Genomic DNA, 19133 nt, shown 5'->3' on the forward strand with positions numbered 1-19133 from the left:
TAATGATGAAAATTCACAGTCCCCATTCCCGGGCGATGATGAGGAGGAAGTTTTCGACTCAATCGTTAACGATGAAGTACGCTATCCGCGGTTCTTGTCACTTGAGGCGATTGCAATCATGCGTCGGGTAATTCGAAAGATTTATTATGCTTTTATTATTATCAAATACATTTAATGGAAAATATTTTTATTTTTTATTTATTTTAGTTATTGCGGAAAAATCCAGAACGTAGATTGGGCTCATCGGAGCGCGATGCTGAGGATGTCAAAAAGCAAGCGTTCTTCCGCTCAATCAGTTGGGATGATTTGTTGCTGCGAAAAGTGAAACCGCCTTTTGTGCCCACAATTGTAAGTATCTGTGAAATAAATGAAAAATAAGTAAGACTGAAAACCAACTTATAAATAGTTGACGTTTACACAGTTTACATAGCGTGTATGAAGGTACCGTTACACCTGTTCAGAGGTTTAATTGCTAATTATGAATATTCTTTGTAAGTGCTGGGTTGTACCTTCACTCACCCGCTGCCCTAAACATAATTTAATGAGATCCGATGATTTCATTTATGGCCTGTTGTTGTTGTTGTTACAAGAGCATAAATATTCCCCGCAAATGTCTAGGAAATGATGCTGTCTAGTGACATTCCTTGGATGGATATAAGTCCGCGTCATTCCGATAGCGATAGAATAAAAGATCGCGTTTTAAGAATTCGCTGTGTCATCAGGCTCCGAGTATATACAAACAAAAGGAAGAGGGGAAGTACTTGTTTGTGAAGAGGAAGAGTAGGCGAAAGAAATAGAAACTACCAAACACAAGTGTTCCCACGACGGTCGGTTCTACGTAACCGGAACGACTCGGATTTATATCCGGCCAAAGACTGTCATTTCAGCAGTATTCCTCGTAAATGCATGGGGAATTTGTATTCTGCTACAACAACAACAACAACAACGCGTAAAGGGTGGATCTTAGCCCAGAGAGAGATATGTTTGTGTCATTGACTGGCCTCTTTCTGCTTGGGTTGATTACAGAGAAGTGGTCGGCGTACGTTGCCTAGTCCATGGCTAAGTGACAACTTGACTATCGAGGTTACCTAACATAAGTATATGCATAGAAAATCTGCTATTTCGACGAGGTTGGGCCAAAGTGGATTTTGTTAGAAAAGTCAGATTCAGAAAGCCAGCTCCAAAGACCAGCTGGACAGTCATTTCTACGTTACCGGAAAGACCCGGATTTATATGCGACTAAAGGCTTGTCACTCCAGCATCATCCCGCGCACATATATGGAACGCAATTGTGCCGTTATGATGATGATTTTCAATAATTTTTTTTGCTAGTAAATTGCTTTATTTTACAAAAATAAAAACATAGCATAAATACATTCTGTTTTGACTCGACTTTAGCAAAATTTGAAAAAAAAAAAATTATGAATTGTAAAAGTTATCGTTGTTTGTGTGGAGCCCGTTTCTCCAGAAGCCGCTTGTGGTGATCAGCACAAGTCCTTGGAGACTCATCTAAAATCAGTCGGGCAAGAGAAATTATAGCTTTTTTTCAAAATTAACAATATGGCGGCCTCAGGAAATATTTTTCAGATTTTCGAGAAAAAAACCGACAGTTGTTAAAAAAAATCGAATTTTTGAAAAAAAAAAATATTGAATTTTTGAAAAAAAATATTGAAATTAGAAAAAAACGAAATTTTGGAAAAAAATCGAAATTTTAAAAATCCTTAGATCAGGCACGAGATTTTCATGTTTTCTAAAAGCAGTATAAATTTTATTGAGATCTACCAAGCGGTTTTTAAGTTACACTGATCACCAGTTCAAAAAACATAGTTTTGAGAAAAACGCATTTAAAGTTTTGCTATCTGCTCCGGAGCGCCCGAGCATCCTTTGTTAATTGTTGAATAACTCGAAAAGTATTTGTCGGATTCATTTCAAATTTTCACACAATATTTTTCAAGTATTATACTTTAAGAAAATGCAAAAACACAAAAATCCATTTTTTGAAAATTCTGACTACCCCTAACCCCTTAACGTGCGGTGCTCACGAGGCAACATGAATTTTTCATTTGCAATATCATTTAAAAGTTTTAATTCTACTGGAGTGGTATTTAGCATAGGTCTGACAATCATAGGAACGGCATATGGCTAATGGTCCCTCTTTTCATATAAGCTGTTTAAAGTTTTTTTTTTCTTCTTTTTGGTTGCTTTTGTGTTTTTTGTTTTGTTTTGTTTAATGTATCAGGTCAGTCCATAAGTTCGTGCGTATTTTACCCATAATTTCACATTTGTACGATTTTTGTATACAAAAAATTATTCGCGGAATATAACGGAACTATTTATATTTTATATTTTCTTTGATATATTGTGATTTCAATCGCAGATAGATGCATGTGTTGTTAAAAAATAAAATGGAATCTTCGAACGCGCAAAAGAGCCATATTTTGTTTTTTTTTATAAAAGTGATAAAAATATAACAACTGCTGCTGCAGAAAGAAACACTGTTCACGGAGAGGATACCCTGAGTGTAAGGACTGCGCAAAAGTGGTTTTCAAAATTCCGAAGTGGTAACTGCGACGTGGAGGATGCCCCGCGCGCTGGTCGTCCTGAAGTCTTTAACTCCGACGCCTTGCTCGAACTCGTGGAAGCTGAGCCAAATTTGACAGTCAATATGATAGCTCAAAGGTTAAATTCATCGCATGGAACAGTTCACAGACACCTGGTTCAGTTGGGAAAGGTTTTAAAGCTGGGAAAATGGGTTCCGCATAGACTTTCCGTCGCCAACCTTCAGCAGAGAGTGAATGTGTGTTCTAAGCAGCTGCAACGGGTAGAAAATGAAAGTTTTTTAAACCGTATCGTTACTGGTGATGAAAAATGGGTCCTTTACAATAATCCTGTTCGCAAATGCTAATGGTTAGATAAAAATGAAACACCAGAACCGACCCCTAGAGATGGCCTTCACCCCAAGAAGATTCTGCTGTCTATTTGGTGGGACTATTTATTATGAACTTCTGGAACCAAACCAGACGATAACTGCTGATTATTATTCCCATCACCTATCAAACCTGAATGAGGCACTTAAAAAAATCGACCGTCTTTAGTAAATAGACGCAAAGTTTTGTTTCACCACGACATGTCGTCGCGACAACGCAAGACCTCATACCGCAAGGTAAACATTAGGCAAGCTGAACGAGCTCGGATGGGAGCTAATGCCGCATCCACCATATTCTCCGGATATTGCACCTTGTGATTATCACCTTTTCCGTGGACTTCAATCCCATATTAGTAACAAGAACTACTCCTCAAAAGAAGCTATAAAAAGGGATATCGAAGCGTATTTTGGCTCCAAGTACAGGGTGGGCCATATAGCGTTAGCTTTTTGAACCACCTATTTTTTTTGAGAATGGTAAACAAATGACATGTCAAATGTGTTCATAATTTACTTAAAAGTTTGACATTTACGAAATGGGACGCTATACCCTTTAACAAAATTGGGAAATATTGAAAACCTATTTCCAAAGTGGTGAGTCTTCTACTCAAACTGTGAGAAATTTGAAAAAAAAAAATTCCAAAAAAAAAGATTTGCCAACAAGATAGTTTGTGGATCAATTGGTTAATCGTGTTCGTGAAAGTGGATCGTTAATGGATAAAACAACACGTGAACGTGCTCCTACAGTGCGTACACCCGAAAACATTGGTGCTGTAGCGTGAACATCCAACAACCTCAGCTCGTCATCGTTGTCAAGAATTGAACATTTCACGCACTTCTTTGAGGAGAATTTTGCATAAAGATCTCGGTATGAAGGCTTACAAAGTTCAGTTGGTGCATGAACTGAAGCCTAATGACCATCCCATGCGTTTTCGGTTCGCTCAATGGGCAATGGGCAATGGGTTCGCTCACACTGCCAAAGTTACACTCGAACTTTTGGCTACCGTTTTTGAAAACCGAATAATCAGCCGAAATTCCGATATCAATTGGTCGCCTCGGAGCTGTGATTTAAGCCCGTTGGACTATTTTTTGTGGGGAGCCGTTAAGGACAAATGCTATGCGAACCATTCAGAGACGATTGATGCTTTAAAACACGAAATCGAAGTTGCCATTCATGAAATTGGAGCCCAAACAATCGAAAATGTGCTTAAAAATTGGGTTGATCGAATGGCCTACTGTAAAACCAGTCGTGGCAGTCATTTGAACGATATAATTTTTTATTTATAAATGACAAAGTTTAATCTTCAATATAAAAAAAAAGTTTGAAAAAATATTGATTAGTTTTTTTTTATAGCCGATTCAAAAAGCAAATTTTACATGGCACACCCTATACAAAAAATTTGTTAAGCAGGGAATTAAAAATTTGCCTAAACGTTGTGAAGACATTGTAAATAATGAAGGAAAATATATTATTGATTAATAAATACTTTAAACATCTTTTTTATTAATTTTAAAACCACCTTTAAAAAACGCACGAACTTATGGACTGACCTGATATTAAAATAAATATGTTTGATATTAAACGAACTTAAACTTTCCATTTCCAGAATCACCTTGAGGACGTGTCGAACTTTGATGAAGAATTCACTTCCGAAAAACCACAACTAACGCCTCCAAAGGAACCAAGACATTTGACTGATGAAGAGCAAATGTTCTTCCACGATTTTACGTACATCGCCGATTGGTGTTGATATTGAAGAACAGGCAGCTAAATTTTATGTAAAACAACGCAGCTTTTGTCAACGTGGAATGTAAGGAAATCGGGGGGAGAAGAAAACAATTGGCAAGGCGACTAAAGTTTACACAAACCAGTACACACACACAAATGGTGGGATATTTTATTTTTGTGAATCAAGCCGTTCAAAGTTTTGGTCATTTGGACACTAATTTTACTACTATGAGAAATATTCGATTTGTCAAAAAGTGAAAAATAAGAAAAAAAAATTGGTTTGATCTGCTTGTTCAAATGTTTTTGGTGTGTGACGATCGATGTTTAATTCGATTGTGTATTAGTTTAAGTGAAAATTATAAAATATAATAACAATAACAGATAGTTCTGCTAGGTATATATATACAAAGGAAGAAAATACACTACGTAATAGAAGAGGAAGCATGTTATTTAAGCGAAGCGTGGAAGGTGAAAAATTATTTATAAATATTTACATATGCATGTACGCGATTATACATATTTACATATATATAAAATCAAAATCTAACTTAATTACGTCGAGTTTATTACAATATTACAAAATACAAAATATTAAAGTTTGTTTAATTGAGACAATTTTAATGTTTTGCTTACAAAAAATTAAAAAAAAAAGATTAATTAATGTAGTTAAGTACGGAAATGATTGCAAACAAATGTGCATATAACTGATTAACACAACCGCTAATTAAACACGTGTTTGTAAAAATATTTTAGAGAAAACTAAAGAAACAAAAAAAAAAAAAATTCTATGCATTTTATCCGCATCGTTTGTATTATGAGATATGGAAATATATTTGGTAAACGAGAAATTGTATTATGTTGAAGAAGTGTCTGCATGCCTTTATTTAGAATTAGCGGAGTTTAAATTATGATTAAGCAAATTGTTAATAAACTTTTGAGCAAAAACAATAATTAAAATCAACTGCGGAGCAACCCGGAAAAACTCATAACTGCTTTCGTGCGTTTTCAAAGTTGTCAAAGTTTTACAATACCGAACTTGTAACGACAGCAGAATGCCGCGCGCACAAGCAGTTTTAAACACATACACACACATACAAGCATACATATACGCAAGCAATAAATACTAAAAACAAAAACATGAGATAAATGCATGTACACATAAATATTCACAGTATAATTACATGAAAAAAGAGAAGAGAAAATAAAAATAAATAAAAATTAACGATTCAAATACAATTAAAGGAAATTGGAAATGAAGGGACTTTTGATTGCCCTCTCTATGCAGTTCCCTTTTTTTATTTAAAGTGGAGATTAAACTATATACACAAAAGCAAACAAAAAAATAATTATAATAAGTAACCTCGGGAAAGTCCGGTTTTCCTATTTGCTCAAAAACTATTAAAAACTTGATAGAAAAAGAAAAAAAAAACGCAATTAATATCGCCAAAAAATTAATATGGCCAAATTTTCAATAGCTCTAAAACTGTCTCAAAATCACATATTTGGCTAATGCACGTGTAACAACTAAATTTCAGTTGTAGATACTTTGAAAAAAATATAAATTTTTTTAATAATATATTTTTGCCTTATCCATCGCCAATTTTTTTTCATTTTAAGTCATAAACATTTTCAGTAACTTTAAATTATTGGTAATCATATGTGAAAATGTGAAATAAATACTGAATAAAACTACTGAAGGCTTTGAGCATTTTCGGTTTAGTTTCGATTTGTATCAACATAAAAACATATTCACGTAATCCGTTTGTTGTAATCACATTAATTATAATTATTGTTTATAACATAATCTTCCCTATTAGTTATTACTTTGTTTTCGCATACTTTTAGTTTCCTATTTTAATTACTATAAAATAACTATCAAATTAAAAGTAATTTCAAATGTAATATTACGATTTTTTCTTTTGAATGATTGATAATAAAAAAAAACAATATGAAAGATAATTACCACTTTTATTTAATTAGTTTTTTTTTCAGTGTTATTTATTTTAATTCGTTGACCGATTATACCTTTCTCAAAGATTGATATTTGTACCGCAGCGAAATTAATAAAGAAACAAATAGTTTAAAAACTATGCAACTGAAATATGTTGAGCCAAAGCAAATGTTACGCGGAACAAATCATTTTTAAGCCATGGTAACACTGGTGTAATGCAATTTTTGCAGGGAACGCCAATTTTTAGTTTTGTTTAAGGGGCTAGGGGTAGTCAGAGGCCCGAAAAAATTATGATTTTCAATAATTTTTTTTGCTAGTCAATTGCTTTATTTTATAAAAATAAAAACATAGCATTAATACATCACGTTTCGACTCGACTTTAGCAAGATTTCAAAAAAAAAAATAAAAATTAATAATTGTAAAAGTTATCGCTGTTTGTATGGAGCCCGTTTCTCCAGAAGTCCCTTGCGGTGATCATCACAAGTTCTTGGAGGTTCATCCAAAATCAACCGGACAAGGGAAATTAGAGCTTTTTCTTTTTCAAAATTAACAATATGGCGGCCTCAGGAAATATTTTTCAGATTTTCGAGAAAAAACCCGACAATTAATTGTTAAAAAAAAAACGAAATTTTTGAAAAAAAAAATCCTTTGATCAGGCACGAGTTTTTTATATTTTTCAAAAGCAGCATACATTTTATTTAAATCTACCACGCGGTTTTTAAGTTACAGTGATCACCAGTTCAAAAAACATAGCTTTGAGAAAAACACATTTAAAATTTTGCTATCGATTTATGTAGATTTACACGAATTCTTTAATTACTTAAACTATCATCTATTCCTGGGTCATATACTAGTTCTTTTACCGTCAGGTTCCAAAATATCGATTTGCTGTTGCCTACATAGCATTCTATCTTCTCGAGTGTTATCGTTAGGGTGCTTATCTACCACTTTCAGACGTGCAGCATCCAGCTACTTGCTCTCGAACGCTCCGGAGTGCCCGAGCGTCCTTTGTTAATTGTTGAATAACTCGAAAAGTGTTTGTCGGATTCACTTCAAATTCCCATACAATATTTTTCAGATATTATATAATACTTAAGAAAATGCAAAAAAAAAATCAATTTTTTGAAAATTCTGATTACCCCTAACCACTTAAGTTTGAATACAAGTTTATTTTAAGCTTTAATATAAAATTTGATCAGACATTCGCAGTAATTTATTAAGTAGCCTATTTCTTTTCATTTCTGCAAACTTTTCTGTGCGGATGTAAGTTAAAATTAATTTGTTTTAGTTTTAGCCGATTTTAGAAAATTACGGAACGTATCCCTTCTTTTTCAAGGCAAGTAAAGTCTTTTTTAATGCGAATTTTTTATATGCGCGTTTTCGCAAAAAGTATCCGCCGCATAAAAGCATAACTTACAGTATGTAGAAAGTCGACTATAAAACTTGGGTTCAACCCCTTCTTACTAAATTTTTTGCTGTTTTTGTGGCAGCATTTTTGTGGAATGCTGCTGAAGTGGTAGTACTTAACCCGATTTAAATCCGAGTCGTTCCTTGTTGAGCAAATGGCAAACTAAAGATTTTCAACCAACTTTTAACCACTATTTTTATCGTTCATGGCGACAATAGTCGGATGTACAACAGTCGATTAGGAACAACCCGAAGTTAAATCGAGTATTGTCACTCAAGCAGCATTGCCTAAAGTTCAATGCGAACATTCAACGTTGTTACAAAAACAAAATGTCTAAAAAGTGTTACATACAACTGTAGCTTAAATTTCGAATGCACATACAACAAAGCAAAGAGCGATCATTAATGTCAACAGTTTTGGAGGTTAGTGTTCTACTTTACATTTGGTATGGGAAATCCAATATACTTCAAACTTTTCAGTTGTCAAATTGTTATATTTGTTTTATTTTTCGGTTCTCAATATGAAGTGTATGAATGGTGAAGTGGAAATAAATAATTTTGAAATGCTTTTTATTTTTGATAATTTTAACTAATATATGAGTAATAAATTCAATATACGTATGTAAGTCTGATTGAATATAAGTATAAGTAATGGCCAACAATGAGCCTGTGGTGGACACTTGACAAAAAGCATATGTTTTAATTCGGTAATTTTTTTGGCTAAGTGAAAAAGCACCTAAAGTAAGCCTTTTTCACTACTGAATTCTTCTCCAATCTAATCAATAAATAATCATCCTATTTTGGTTTGAATAACTTTAATACAATAACTTTTCTAAAAAAAAAATTGATTTTGAATGATGGAATTCTTTAATTTGACCTTAACGTGCTCTATTGTTTCTCTCTTGTTATACTGTGGCTGTCTAGTTCACAAGGGTGAAATAAGGTGTGTTTCATAATCATAAGACACCTTTAGTATACAATTTTTGAACTACCACAAGATCGCTTTTACTTTCCGGAGTACCTTTTATTTGGCGTCATTTTAATACATAGTTATAGACTTAAGACCACCATCAATTGTTTCTGGTGCGAAAGCTCACTCTATTTTGTGGAGCCGTTATCTTTTTCCGAGAAGCTGCACTTTTGCTAGTCTTTTCGGCGTTTCATAATGATTAGACACTCGTCGAAAATTAGCGTCTGAAGAGATAGAAAGTGCTGATTGTTGTTTTGGATGACTTTAATTATAATTTTATTCAATTTAACTTAAAATGCCGAAGGGTTCAATATTATCACAAGAGGAGCGTGGAAAAATTTTGGCCTACAAGGATTCAGGCTTGTCAATAAAACTAATTGCAAACAAACAACAGACAGAAGTCATTGTATATCCGGAATTTTTTACGGAAGAAAATTAGCACTATCAAGTCGAGAACAGCGATCAATCATAAGAAAAGCTTCTAACTCGACTAAGTCTTGCGCCAACTTGGCCGCTGTTGTTCAAAATAAGGTTTCAAAAACAACAGTTGGTGCACATTACAGAGGTTCAATCATTTAAAATGGTCAAAAATAAGAAAAGGAGCCCAACTTTTGCCACGGCACAAGCTGGCGCGTCTTCAGTTTGCAGAAAAACACCTAGACACCAACTGGGACAGAGTAAGATATTTGGAATATGTTTAATGTTGCCCAATTTCATATTATTTTTAAAAAAGTTTGTATTTTCGGATAAAAAAAATGAAACCTTGATGGACCCGATGGTTTTTTAAATTATTGGAGAGATTTGGGCAAGAGCCCCCTCTTATTTTTCAAGCGCAACTCGGAGGTTCTGTTATGGTTTGGGGTGCATTTACATCGAAAGCAACTCTTGATATACAGTAACATCATCGCGAATGAATAGTGGGGACTACAAAAACGTTTTGAAAAATAGTATTCTTCCTTTTATTCAGGATAATCGGGAAGTGCCCTTCGTTTTTCAGCAAGAGAACGCCCGAATGCACGTAAGCAGGGAAACAAGGCAGTATTTGACCGATTGTTCCATAGAAACTATGGACTCTCAAGCGTGTTCTTCGCATCTAAACCCAATAGAAAAGCTTTGGGGTATACTAGTCAGAAGAGTTTAGGCAAACAATCGCCAATTTGACAACACCAACGAGCGTAAAGCGGCAATTAAGGCCGAATGGGCTTCTCTAGATGTAAATTTACTTAGAAAGTTGGCAGAATGGATAAAAAAAAGGTTATTTCGTGTCCCTAAAGCACAAATTGTGCTTCCATAGAATACGAAAATATTCTAGACGACAGGAAAAAATGCGAAAAAGTATACTTTTGTTAAACGATCACTTTAATTTAATAGTGTCTTATCATTTTGAAACGCCTGGAAATACGTTTCTGCCAAGAATTTTCTTAGATGTCGCCAGCAGTGTATGCTAGTCGATTCTAACATAACCTAAACGTCATAAACAAAGCTTGGTAAAGAAACTGCTTCGACACATTAGTGATTTTGTTTTGATATCATATACTTTTGGTTTTGTGAAAATGTCTGATTTTGTGCCGTATAATCGTCATTTGCGGGAAGTGTTGATTTTCCTCTTTCATTCGAAAAAAACGGTGGCTGAAGCGCATCGAGAGCTACAAAAAGTTTATGGAGATGTTGCTTTAGGTGAAACAACGTGCCGAGATTGCTTCCGTCGCTTCAAAGACGGTTATTTGAATGTTGACGACCGTCCGCGTGAAGGAAGGCCAAAAACCTTCGAAGACGCTGAATTGGAGGTATTGCTCAATGAGGATCCGTGTCAAATACAAGAAGAGCTTGCTTCAGTATTAGGAGTTACCCGCCAATCCATTTCCAAGCGATTGCATTGGGATTGGGAATGATTCAGAAACAGGGGACTTGGGTTCCTTATGAGTTAAAACCAAGGGATGTTGAACGTCGTTTTTTCGCCTGTGAAAAACTGCTTCAGCGGCAAAACAGGAAGGGTTTTCTTCATCGCATCGTGACGGGTGATGAAAAATGGATTCATTACAGCAATCCAAAGAAAAGGAAGTCATGGGTAATGTCCGTTGATGCTATGTATGTATCACTGGGGATCGGTATCGACTTCAATTGATGCGATTGAGCCGAACACTGCGCGAGAAGCGGCCGCAATATGCGGAGAGGCAAGAAAAAGTGATTTTACAGCATGACAACGCTCGGCCTCACGTTGCCAAAATTAGGGGTGTCTTATGATTATGACGCCATTTGCAAAAATGATTAATCTTCCAATACCTTATATTCGCTCTTAAATTTCATTAATTGTATTTTTTTTTCCAAACGTATTAAAATATATATAAATATGTAAGTGCATCCCTCAAACAAAAAGTTTAACATACCTGGTTTATTCCTATTACCTTCATGTTTTAGTTTTAGAATGATACGATGATGGTTTGCGATAAAAGATACTCATTTCAGGGACACTCATTTTTGATCACCAAGGCTTCGGATGAATTTACTATTCTCGTTTAACAAGAAATGAGTTTTGTTGAATGGCCGGGAATCAAAGTAGTAAAATGTTTTAAGTCGACTTGAAAAAAGTTAATTTTTAATGCAAATTGAGAAAACTCTACAATAACTTCATTTGACGGCCGTTATCTCATTGCAAGATTTTAAAATTTTAATTCTATACATTTGAAAAAATCTCAATTCACATTTTAAAGACAATGAGAAATAAATATTTATCAAAAAAAAAAAAAATAAAAATAAAAGAAAAAAACAGTATAAAAATTATTATAATGTTTAAATTTTGGACAAATCAAGACAAAACAAAAAAATTTGTATTTAAGTAATTGGAAATAAAACAAAAGAAAAACTGATTTTATGTGCCTGATTGCATATGAATGAGAGCCTCATAATAAGTGCTAAAATAGGCAATGCCTATTAGGCCTATTAGGCATAAATCCCATGCATAAGTCAAAACAACGCAAATCACAAATTCATATGCACTTAAAACAGTAACTCCAATGAAGCCATTGAAATTTGTATGTTCGCAAATAAAAAAATTAAAAAACAAATAAAAATATTTTTACACTAATATTATATACAGACATACCTACCTACTTATTGAAAATTATGTCGTTATAAAATAAAAAAAAGGTTAACAGGGTTAAACACTAAGAATGTAAAAAGAAAAATAAATTATTATAAAAAATTCTTTTAACTCATGTAAATTAAGAAAAAAAAAATTGTCTAAGCAGATTAATAAAGTTAGCGAGCGATTATATTAACACCAAAAGCTAAAGAAATTTCCATAAAATACTATGAAAAGAGAGTTCATTTTAAATGTTAGCTAAATTACAGGTAAGGAGAGGTGGGCGTCAGCGAGCGCTGGGCAAGTACACAAACCTGTAAGGGCGCGAAATCCTTCTGGTCACGAGTGGATCGGGTTAAGGGGTTACATATAGGGTTTTCCAATAACAGGTGTTATTTTGGAATGGATTGCGCTATCGAGAGATGATTAACGATTTTTTATGGCCGGAATTGGATGATATTGATCTGGACAACGTTTATTTTCAACAAGGCGGCGCTACGTGCCACACAAGAAACGAAACCATTGATCTTTTACGGGAAAAGTTTCCGAACCGTGTTATCTCTGGAAGAGGTGATCAAATTTGGCCACCGAGATCTTGTGATTTAACACCTTGTGACTTTTTTTCTTTGGGGCCACGTGAAATAGAAGGTCAACGCCAACAGCCCAGGGTCGATTTAAGACCTCAAAGATGGAAATCGTGAGGTTATCGAGAACATAGGGCAGCCACTTTGCAATTTGGTTATGGAAATTTTCATGAAAAGGATATTGTTCTCTTTATAATAAAATAAAAATCCGACCATTTATATTAAAAAATTGCATTTTTCTTTGCATATCAAAATAACACCTCTTAGTGGAAAACCCAATGCGTTCAGAATTTTCGAAAAATCAATTTTTTTCGACATTTCGAAAGAATGGTATCTTAAAAATATACTGTGAAATGTTCATGCGGAAATTCCCAATATTATAGCTTCTGCAGACCACTAACTAGGTAGAGAACGGTGCCCGCGCTCCTGTACTTTAAACTTGAAACTCGATTTTCTCGAAACTACTTTTTCCGGCACGGTCTGCATGAGAACTCATACAGTTTTTATTATTTTTTGATGCGGTCTTTTTTTAATATTCGAAAGTGTTTTCTCTATAGATTTCATTTTTGATATATTTTTTTTAAGTTTTATAAACATAATTAAAGTGTGACATTTATGACGTAAAACGCACACTTTTTTTTTAATACTGTAAATTGCAAAATCGAAATTCAAAAATCCGGCTCGAACTACAACTTTATTTTACACGATTTTTTTTACTTCGTACAGATCCATCAATATTTCAAGGAGAAATGATGCAGATCGTGGAGCAAACTTTTGTTTTCATTGTACTTTGGGTCACATGATTTTTTATATACTAATTTTGGTAAAGAAAAATTAAAATAATTTTTTTTATAAAGTTTAAGTACTAATAAACAATGTATACAATTTGTTTATATTTATTTCTATTGTTATCCCTTTTAAAAAGCTTTTCTTTTAGCGCCTTTTTGGCGCTGCTGGACGTATGTAACCCCTTAACAAAATCTTAGCTCTCGAATTTCGTGGGTGCCCTTACAGGACATTGGCCGCGAGGTATGCATGCCGTGAGACTCGGCATTACTACGAGTCCTTTTTGCATAGGTTGTATGGAGGATGAGGTAGAATCATCTCAGCAGTTTCTCCTTAACTGCCGTCACTCAGAGGCAGCTGTGAGTTTTGTTAAAGCGCAGCGTATAAGATGGCTAGGTCAAGTTACTCGTATGCCTGCTTACTGTGCCGTGAAGAAAGCCATGACAGAAAAGCTAATGGGCGTATGGGCCAATAGCAGACCGAGCAACCGATGGATAGATGCAGTGGAATAAGATCTCAAAACAAGCAGCTCACTTGACTAAAAGGAATTTGGTTTGCAGTTACTTTTCTCTTGTCTTACTGACAGTCTCTCTGATTTGGTAGAGCAAAAAACAGAACTAAAATGAGGACGATTCTTCTCAAAAGAAGCAAAATTGAAAGGGAAATAAAAAATAGCGCGGTAAAAATAATAGCTCCAAGCACATGTTTTTGTCGAAAAAAGCGTTGGCTCGAAAATTATCATTGGGAAACACACGTTTTTGTTAGAAAAGGTGATTTTTTAAAAGACAAAACAGATAAAACATCTAATTAAAATGGGCCGCGGAAAGCACTGCAGTGAAGAAAAAGGACAATTATTAAAAAATGCTTGAGGAAGGCAAAACCTTGGCCAAAATAAATTGGTTACAAAAATGATTAGTAATGCCAAGAAATTTGTCCAAAAAGTAGTCTCGTGGACGAAAACCTATTATGTTGCCATTACTTGTCAAGCGATTGGTTAAACAGAGCAAGAAGGAGTCATTCAAGCCAGCAACGGAGTTTAAAAGGACCTAAATATTGCTGCATCTGTTGAAACCATTCGCACTCGATTGAGAGAAAATAAGTTGTAGTCCGAGAAAAGTTCCGCTTTTTACCATTAAACACGTAGCTGAACGCATGAAATTTGCTAAGCAACACTCCCAATAGCCAGTGGAAAAGTGAAGAAAACATATTATGGACAGATGAGAGCAAAATCGTGTTGTATGGAGAGAGGGTTCTCGTAGTTACATTGTGCAAACCGTCTCCTGCTATCCATGGGTATACCTATGTTTCAACTTTTTTCTCTGACTATAAATACTAAAAACAGGTACGGCAAAATTTTACTCTCCCTATTAATATATAGATATAAGCGACAACAATATCTCTTTATGAGGTTTATGTATGTACAGTTTATTTAAAGCTATCCTACAGCGTCCCAGTCTCTACATCAATTGCGTTATGAATTTGATCTGGCCTGGCTGTGATCCTTTACTACAGTAATTTGGTTTTTCATTAGTAGGTACCTACAAACATTTAATTAATTGAGTGTCTAAACCCCTAATGAACGTAAGCGAAATTGAACAGGTAAAAGAATTGAAGGAAAATACTTTTTACTTACCACCAAACTGATTTTGTGAATTTTCAGCCAACCATTATTTTTTATTGAACACGTCTGGCGTCACTTGGTAATAAAGAATATTGGATGAGGTATCACAAATGGCCAAAGTAATGCTAGAGCTAAAATGTTAAGTAGATTAAAATGAATAAAGGCGAATTTAAATAACATTCACTTATATGCACAAGTGGAGAAAAATTACGTGTTAAGCTTCATATGGAGGAATAAAACTCTGATTGTTAGTTAAGTGCATAAGTGTCTGTAAGTTACATTGTGTCTAGCAGAAGCTTCCGAGTGAAGTGGGTGCCGAAACTATAGCAGAATTATGTTGCTATCTACCCCGTTGAAAATTTTTACAAGAGTACCACTGGACTGCATAAGCAAGAAGCTCAACACCGCGATGCTCAAGAATAATTGTTGAGCAGACGGAAGAATTTAGAACGGCGTTACACCTCGTTTTCTTCGACTACAGTACAGATTGATGGGGGAAAAAGTAAATCGGTTAGAGTAAATGTCGCGGACCTAAGCAGTAGCTTTAGCTTTATAAATTCGAACATTCAAAACGTCAACAACTTCACCTACCTGGGAAGTGTATTTTCTATGGACGAAGGTGCAGCAGACGACATACAAAGCAGAATTGCAAAGGCTCGTAGCGCGTTTGCGAATTCCACACATACAAAGCTGCGTATTTTCAACTCAAATGTAAAATCGGTTGTTGTTGTTGTAGCAGCATAAACATTCTCCATACACACCTATGTATTTGGGGAATGCTGCTGAAGTGACAGTCCTTGGCCGGATATAAATTCGGGTCGTTCCGGTAATGTAGAACCGACTGTCGGGGAACGACTTAAAATCGGTTTTTTGTGTGGCTGTGAGACCTGGCTCATAACAGATTTGCATGCAAATAAGTCAACAAATGTTGAAGACGTTTATTGCGGCGTTCCCACGACAGTCGGTTCAACGTTACCGGAACGACCTGGATTTAAATCCGACCAAGGACTGTCACTCCAGCAGCATTCACCGTATGTAAGTATAGGGAATGTTTATGCTGCTACAACAACAACAACAACGTCTATTGCGGCGTCCCACGACAGTCGGTTCAACGTTACCGGAACGACCTGGATTTAAATCCAGTCAAGGACTGTCACTCCAGCAGCATTCACTGTATAAGCATGGGGAATGTTTATGCTACAATAACAACAACAAGAACGCTCATTGTGAGTTTGGGGGCCTAGAACAATCAACAACAGAGAGCTTTGGGCGAATTGTAAGCAGTTACTCATCCAGACTGAAATAAAGAAGAGGAAGTGGAGGTGGATTGGCCATACTCTACACGAAAGGCTCTCACAGAAAATGCAGGCAAGCACTCGATTGGAACCCGCAAGTCAGTAGCAAAAAAAGGACGCCCTGGGTGCATTTGGAAGCGAACTCTCGAAAAAGAACTTAATGCAGCCGGGAAATCTTTCAAAGAAGTCAAAGCCACCACAAAGGATCGTGACCGTTAGAAGCGTTTTATAGAGGCCCTATATGCCAACAGGGAGGACAGGCATTAAGAAGAAGAAGCTTCTGAATTTTATTTTTATTTGATGTATCCAGGTTTTATATTTATAAAAAAATGAAAATGTTATTTGTAAAGATGGAAGATCTTCAAATCGAGCTTGCAAAAAAAAACAACAAAAATTGTATGCAATGGAAAATATCCAAATACGAAATGGTTATGCGCTCTGCTTTCTTGAGGATACATTTAATATTATATATTTCTGGTATGTTATACGTCTAAAATAATTGAGTAACAACATATGTATTACTATACTAGAAAGAGCTTGTATATCAGCAGCAAGGTAGTAACTTTAATTTAAATAAACGCTTATATGGGCATGCATAGAGTGGGTCATTAAACGTTTGAAACTTGAACTCCTGATTGCTTTAAAGTGTCAACTAAAACAAAATAGATTCTAATTTTATTCAAAACAGGAAGCGCCTGTCATGCAACTTGTATGTCTATTTGTGAAACGAGTGCTTGAAACTGCAACCCAGCACATAAACTCCTTGTCATTCTCAGGACTTGAACATTTCACACACATCTTTGCTGTGCTGAAAATTTGGGTTCATCGTATCGGCTACTGCCAGGCCTGCTGTGGAAGTGGAAGCCATTGGAACAAAATAACAGCAACGATAGTATTTTCAAATAAAAAAAAATCCCATTAAAAAGACATTTATTTCTAATTTAAAGTTATTTCAAGTTTCAAATGTTAGTTGGCCCACCCTGCAAAATTTGTTTTCAAATTTACTTACTTTTTTGTATCAGTTCCAATTAGTTGCTTTTGAAAATTCTCAATATCAAGGAAATTAAACTGTCGGCTGGACAAAATGGGAACAAAAATAACAGTAACATTATTGCGCACTCCTTTTAAATAAACCAAATTCAAATTGGAATCGTAACACTTTTCCAAATTAGTGACCCGTTTATCTGTTGTAAAATTAAAATTGCTTCCATTAAATGATAACAAATATGTTTGAATTGGATTTTCTTCTCACGATATGTACCACATTCCAAGTCCAGAAACACTCGAACGCCCAAAGCACACTTCACTTGATCGTCGCAGCCCAAAGCATGAAATCCGCGGACCTGTAAGATATAAAAAAAACCTTTCATTTTAGAATTAACTCTTCACCTCTCCGACTTTGTTACTAAATACTTACCGTTTCCACAAAACTCATTTTGAGATTTTTAAACAGAATATGTACTAATTTATTTTTTTTGTTTTCTACTTTTATTTAAATGGCGGGATGTATATCCAAATAACCCCAGGACATTTCACCGTCTGTGAGCTCACTGGTATGTAAGGCAATGCTAAAATACAAATTTACTTTGTATTTTTCATTTGCATGTAATAACATTGATTTTAAGTCTTTCTAGTTATCGAATAGTTTAATTTACTCCAATAATTTAATGTGCCGCTTTTTATTTTACAATGTCGCAGCTGCAAAATATAAACAAATCTCAACAGTTTGAGAGGTGCTGAGAAGTAGGTCGTTAACGACGTTGAAGTTTCACAGCTGTTTTCGCATCTGTTTACCACCAGTCATCGTATCAAGGCAACTTCTTTCAATAATTTTCAACAGCTACATATATCCCAACTCTTATAAATTTAATAATATTTTAACGCTGCGCGCTTTATCATTAACTAATTTAAATAGTGGCAATAATTAAATCAATTGAATAAAAGCACTGTGCAGGGTATCCATCAAACAAAAGCCGCACTTCACTTTCACGGGTTATTGAAACTGCTTTGCCGACAAAAGGTGTTGCCGGTCATGAAATACTCTGAAAGTGCTGTCGTTTTTATAGAGGGTTTTCAATGATTGCTCATTTTGAGTTAGTATATTTATCCAAAGAAATGAAAAATAATTAGAGATTAGCGAGAAATCTGCGATCTGTCCTTTCATTGAATACTAGATAATGCCCTGCATGGCTTGCGGCATAATTATTTTAAAATTTTATCTTAATGTGAGTGGATAACACAGGCCTACATGCTTTTTTACAAATACTCCTATTAGAATGATTTCCGATGCATTTTTTTGCGCTGCACAAGTGTCCAAAAATGTCGATCATAACAATAATAACATTACACAAGTTGGTACGAGGATGTGACAACAAAATGGTGCGGAAGCGTTAGTTGGATTCTGGATGAATCACCACTTCACCCAACCAGCCAACTGAGCCAATGGAAAAAAATCGAGGTCCTCATCAAGTTGGTCTCCTTATCGCGGGGATGAGGCTTAAGTGTTGGTTTAACCCCCGTATCATGGAGGTTAACCCACCACGAACTATGAGGGAAGCTCCCTATAGGTATTGGCTAGCGATCCATCCGCTGAACGGATCCATCCTTCAATCACTATGCGGAAACTACCGTACCGATAATCCCACTGTTATTTCTTAGCCTGGTGTTCCATAATTTCCTCCCCTTGCGTAGGCTGAAGCCTTCAACACTGAACACCGCGAGAAGACCAAAATAGACTCTGCGCAAGGCAAGCGCGAACGAACGAGTGAAGAGGCATTGGGTGAAG

The 19133-nt window shown here is 35.2% G+C and overlaps 2 protein-coding genes across 9 annotated transcripts in view; one reads left to right on the forward strand and one right to left on the reverse strand.

Annotated features, from left to right (window-relative positions):
• Positions 1 to 4906, forward strand: part of LOC129244756 (serine/threonine-protein kinase N) — a 155607-nt gene extending 150701 nt beyond the window's left edge. For all 8 annotated transcript variants that reach the window (XM_054882574.1, XM_054882572.1, XM_054882578.1 and 5 more), the window contains 3 exons: positions 20 to 127; positions 208 to 348; positions 4531 to 4906. In XM_054882574.1, the coding sequence (XP_054738549.1) occupies positions 20 to 127; positions 208 to 348; positions 4531 to 4674 (393 nt within the window). In that variant the 3' untranslated portion in view covers positions 4675 to 4906. The remainder of the gene's footprint in view (positions 1 to 19; positions 128 to 207; positions 349 to 4530) is intronic.
• LOC129244758 (uncharacterized) lies at positions 124 to 18271 on the reverse strand. Its single transcript, XM_054882581.1, has 5 exons — positions 17766 to 18271; positions 17610 to 17691; positions 17358 to 17532; positions 15066 to 15184; positions 124 to 356 (listed from the first exon to the last, which is right to left on the reverse strand). The coding sequence occupies exons 1-4, from the start codon at positions 17781 to 17783 to the stop codon at positions 15100 to 15102; spliced, it is 360 nt and encodes a 119-aa protein (XP_054738556.1). The 5' UTR covers positions 17784 to 18271; the 3' UTR covers positions 124 to 356; positions 15066 to 15099.
• Positions 18272 to 19133: the final 862 nt, after the last annotated feature.

Source organism: Anastrepha obliqua, chromosome 4 (genome assembly GCF_027943255.1).
Source record: "Anastrepha obliqua isolate idAnaObli1 chromosome 4, idAnaObli1_1.0, whole genome shotgun sequence".
Classification (NCBI taxonomy): Eukaryota; Metazoa; Arthropoda; class Insecta; order Diptera; family Tephritidae; genus Anastrepha; species Anastrepha obliqua.

What these genes read in the sequence shown, in the direction of transcription:
- LOC129244758 (XM_054882581.1), bottom strand. An exon ending in GTTTCTGGACTTGGAATGTG is followed by an intron (nt 17,533 to 17,609) that starts GTACATATCGTG and finishes ATTTTACAACAG; the next exon opens with ATAAACGGGTCACTAATTTG. An exon ending in ATTGGAACTGATACAAAAAA is followed by an intron (nt 15,185 to 17,357) that starts GTAAGTAAATTT and finishes TTAACATTTTAG; the next exon opens with CTCTAGCATTACTTTGGCCA.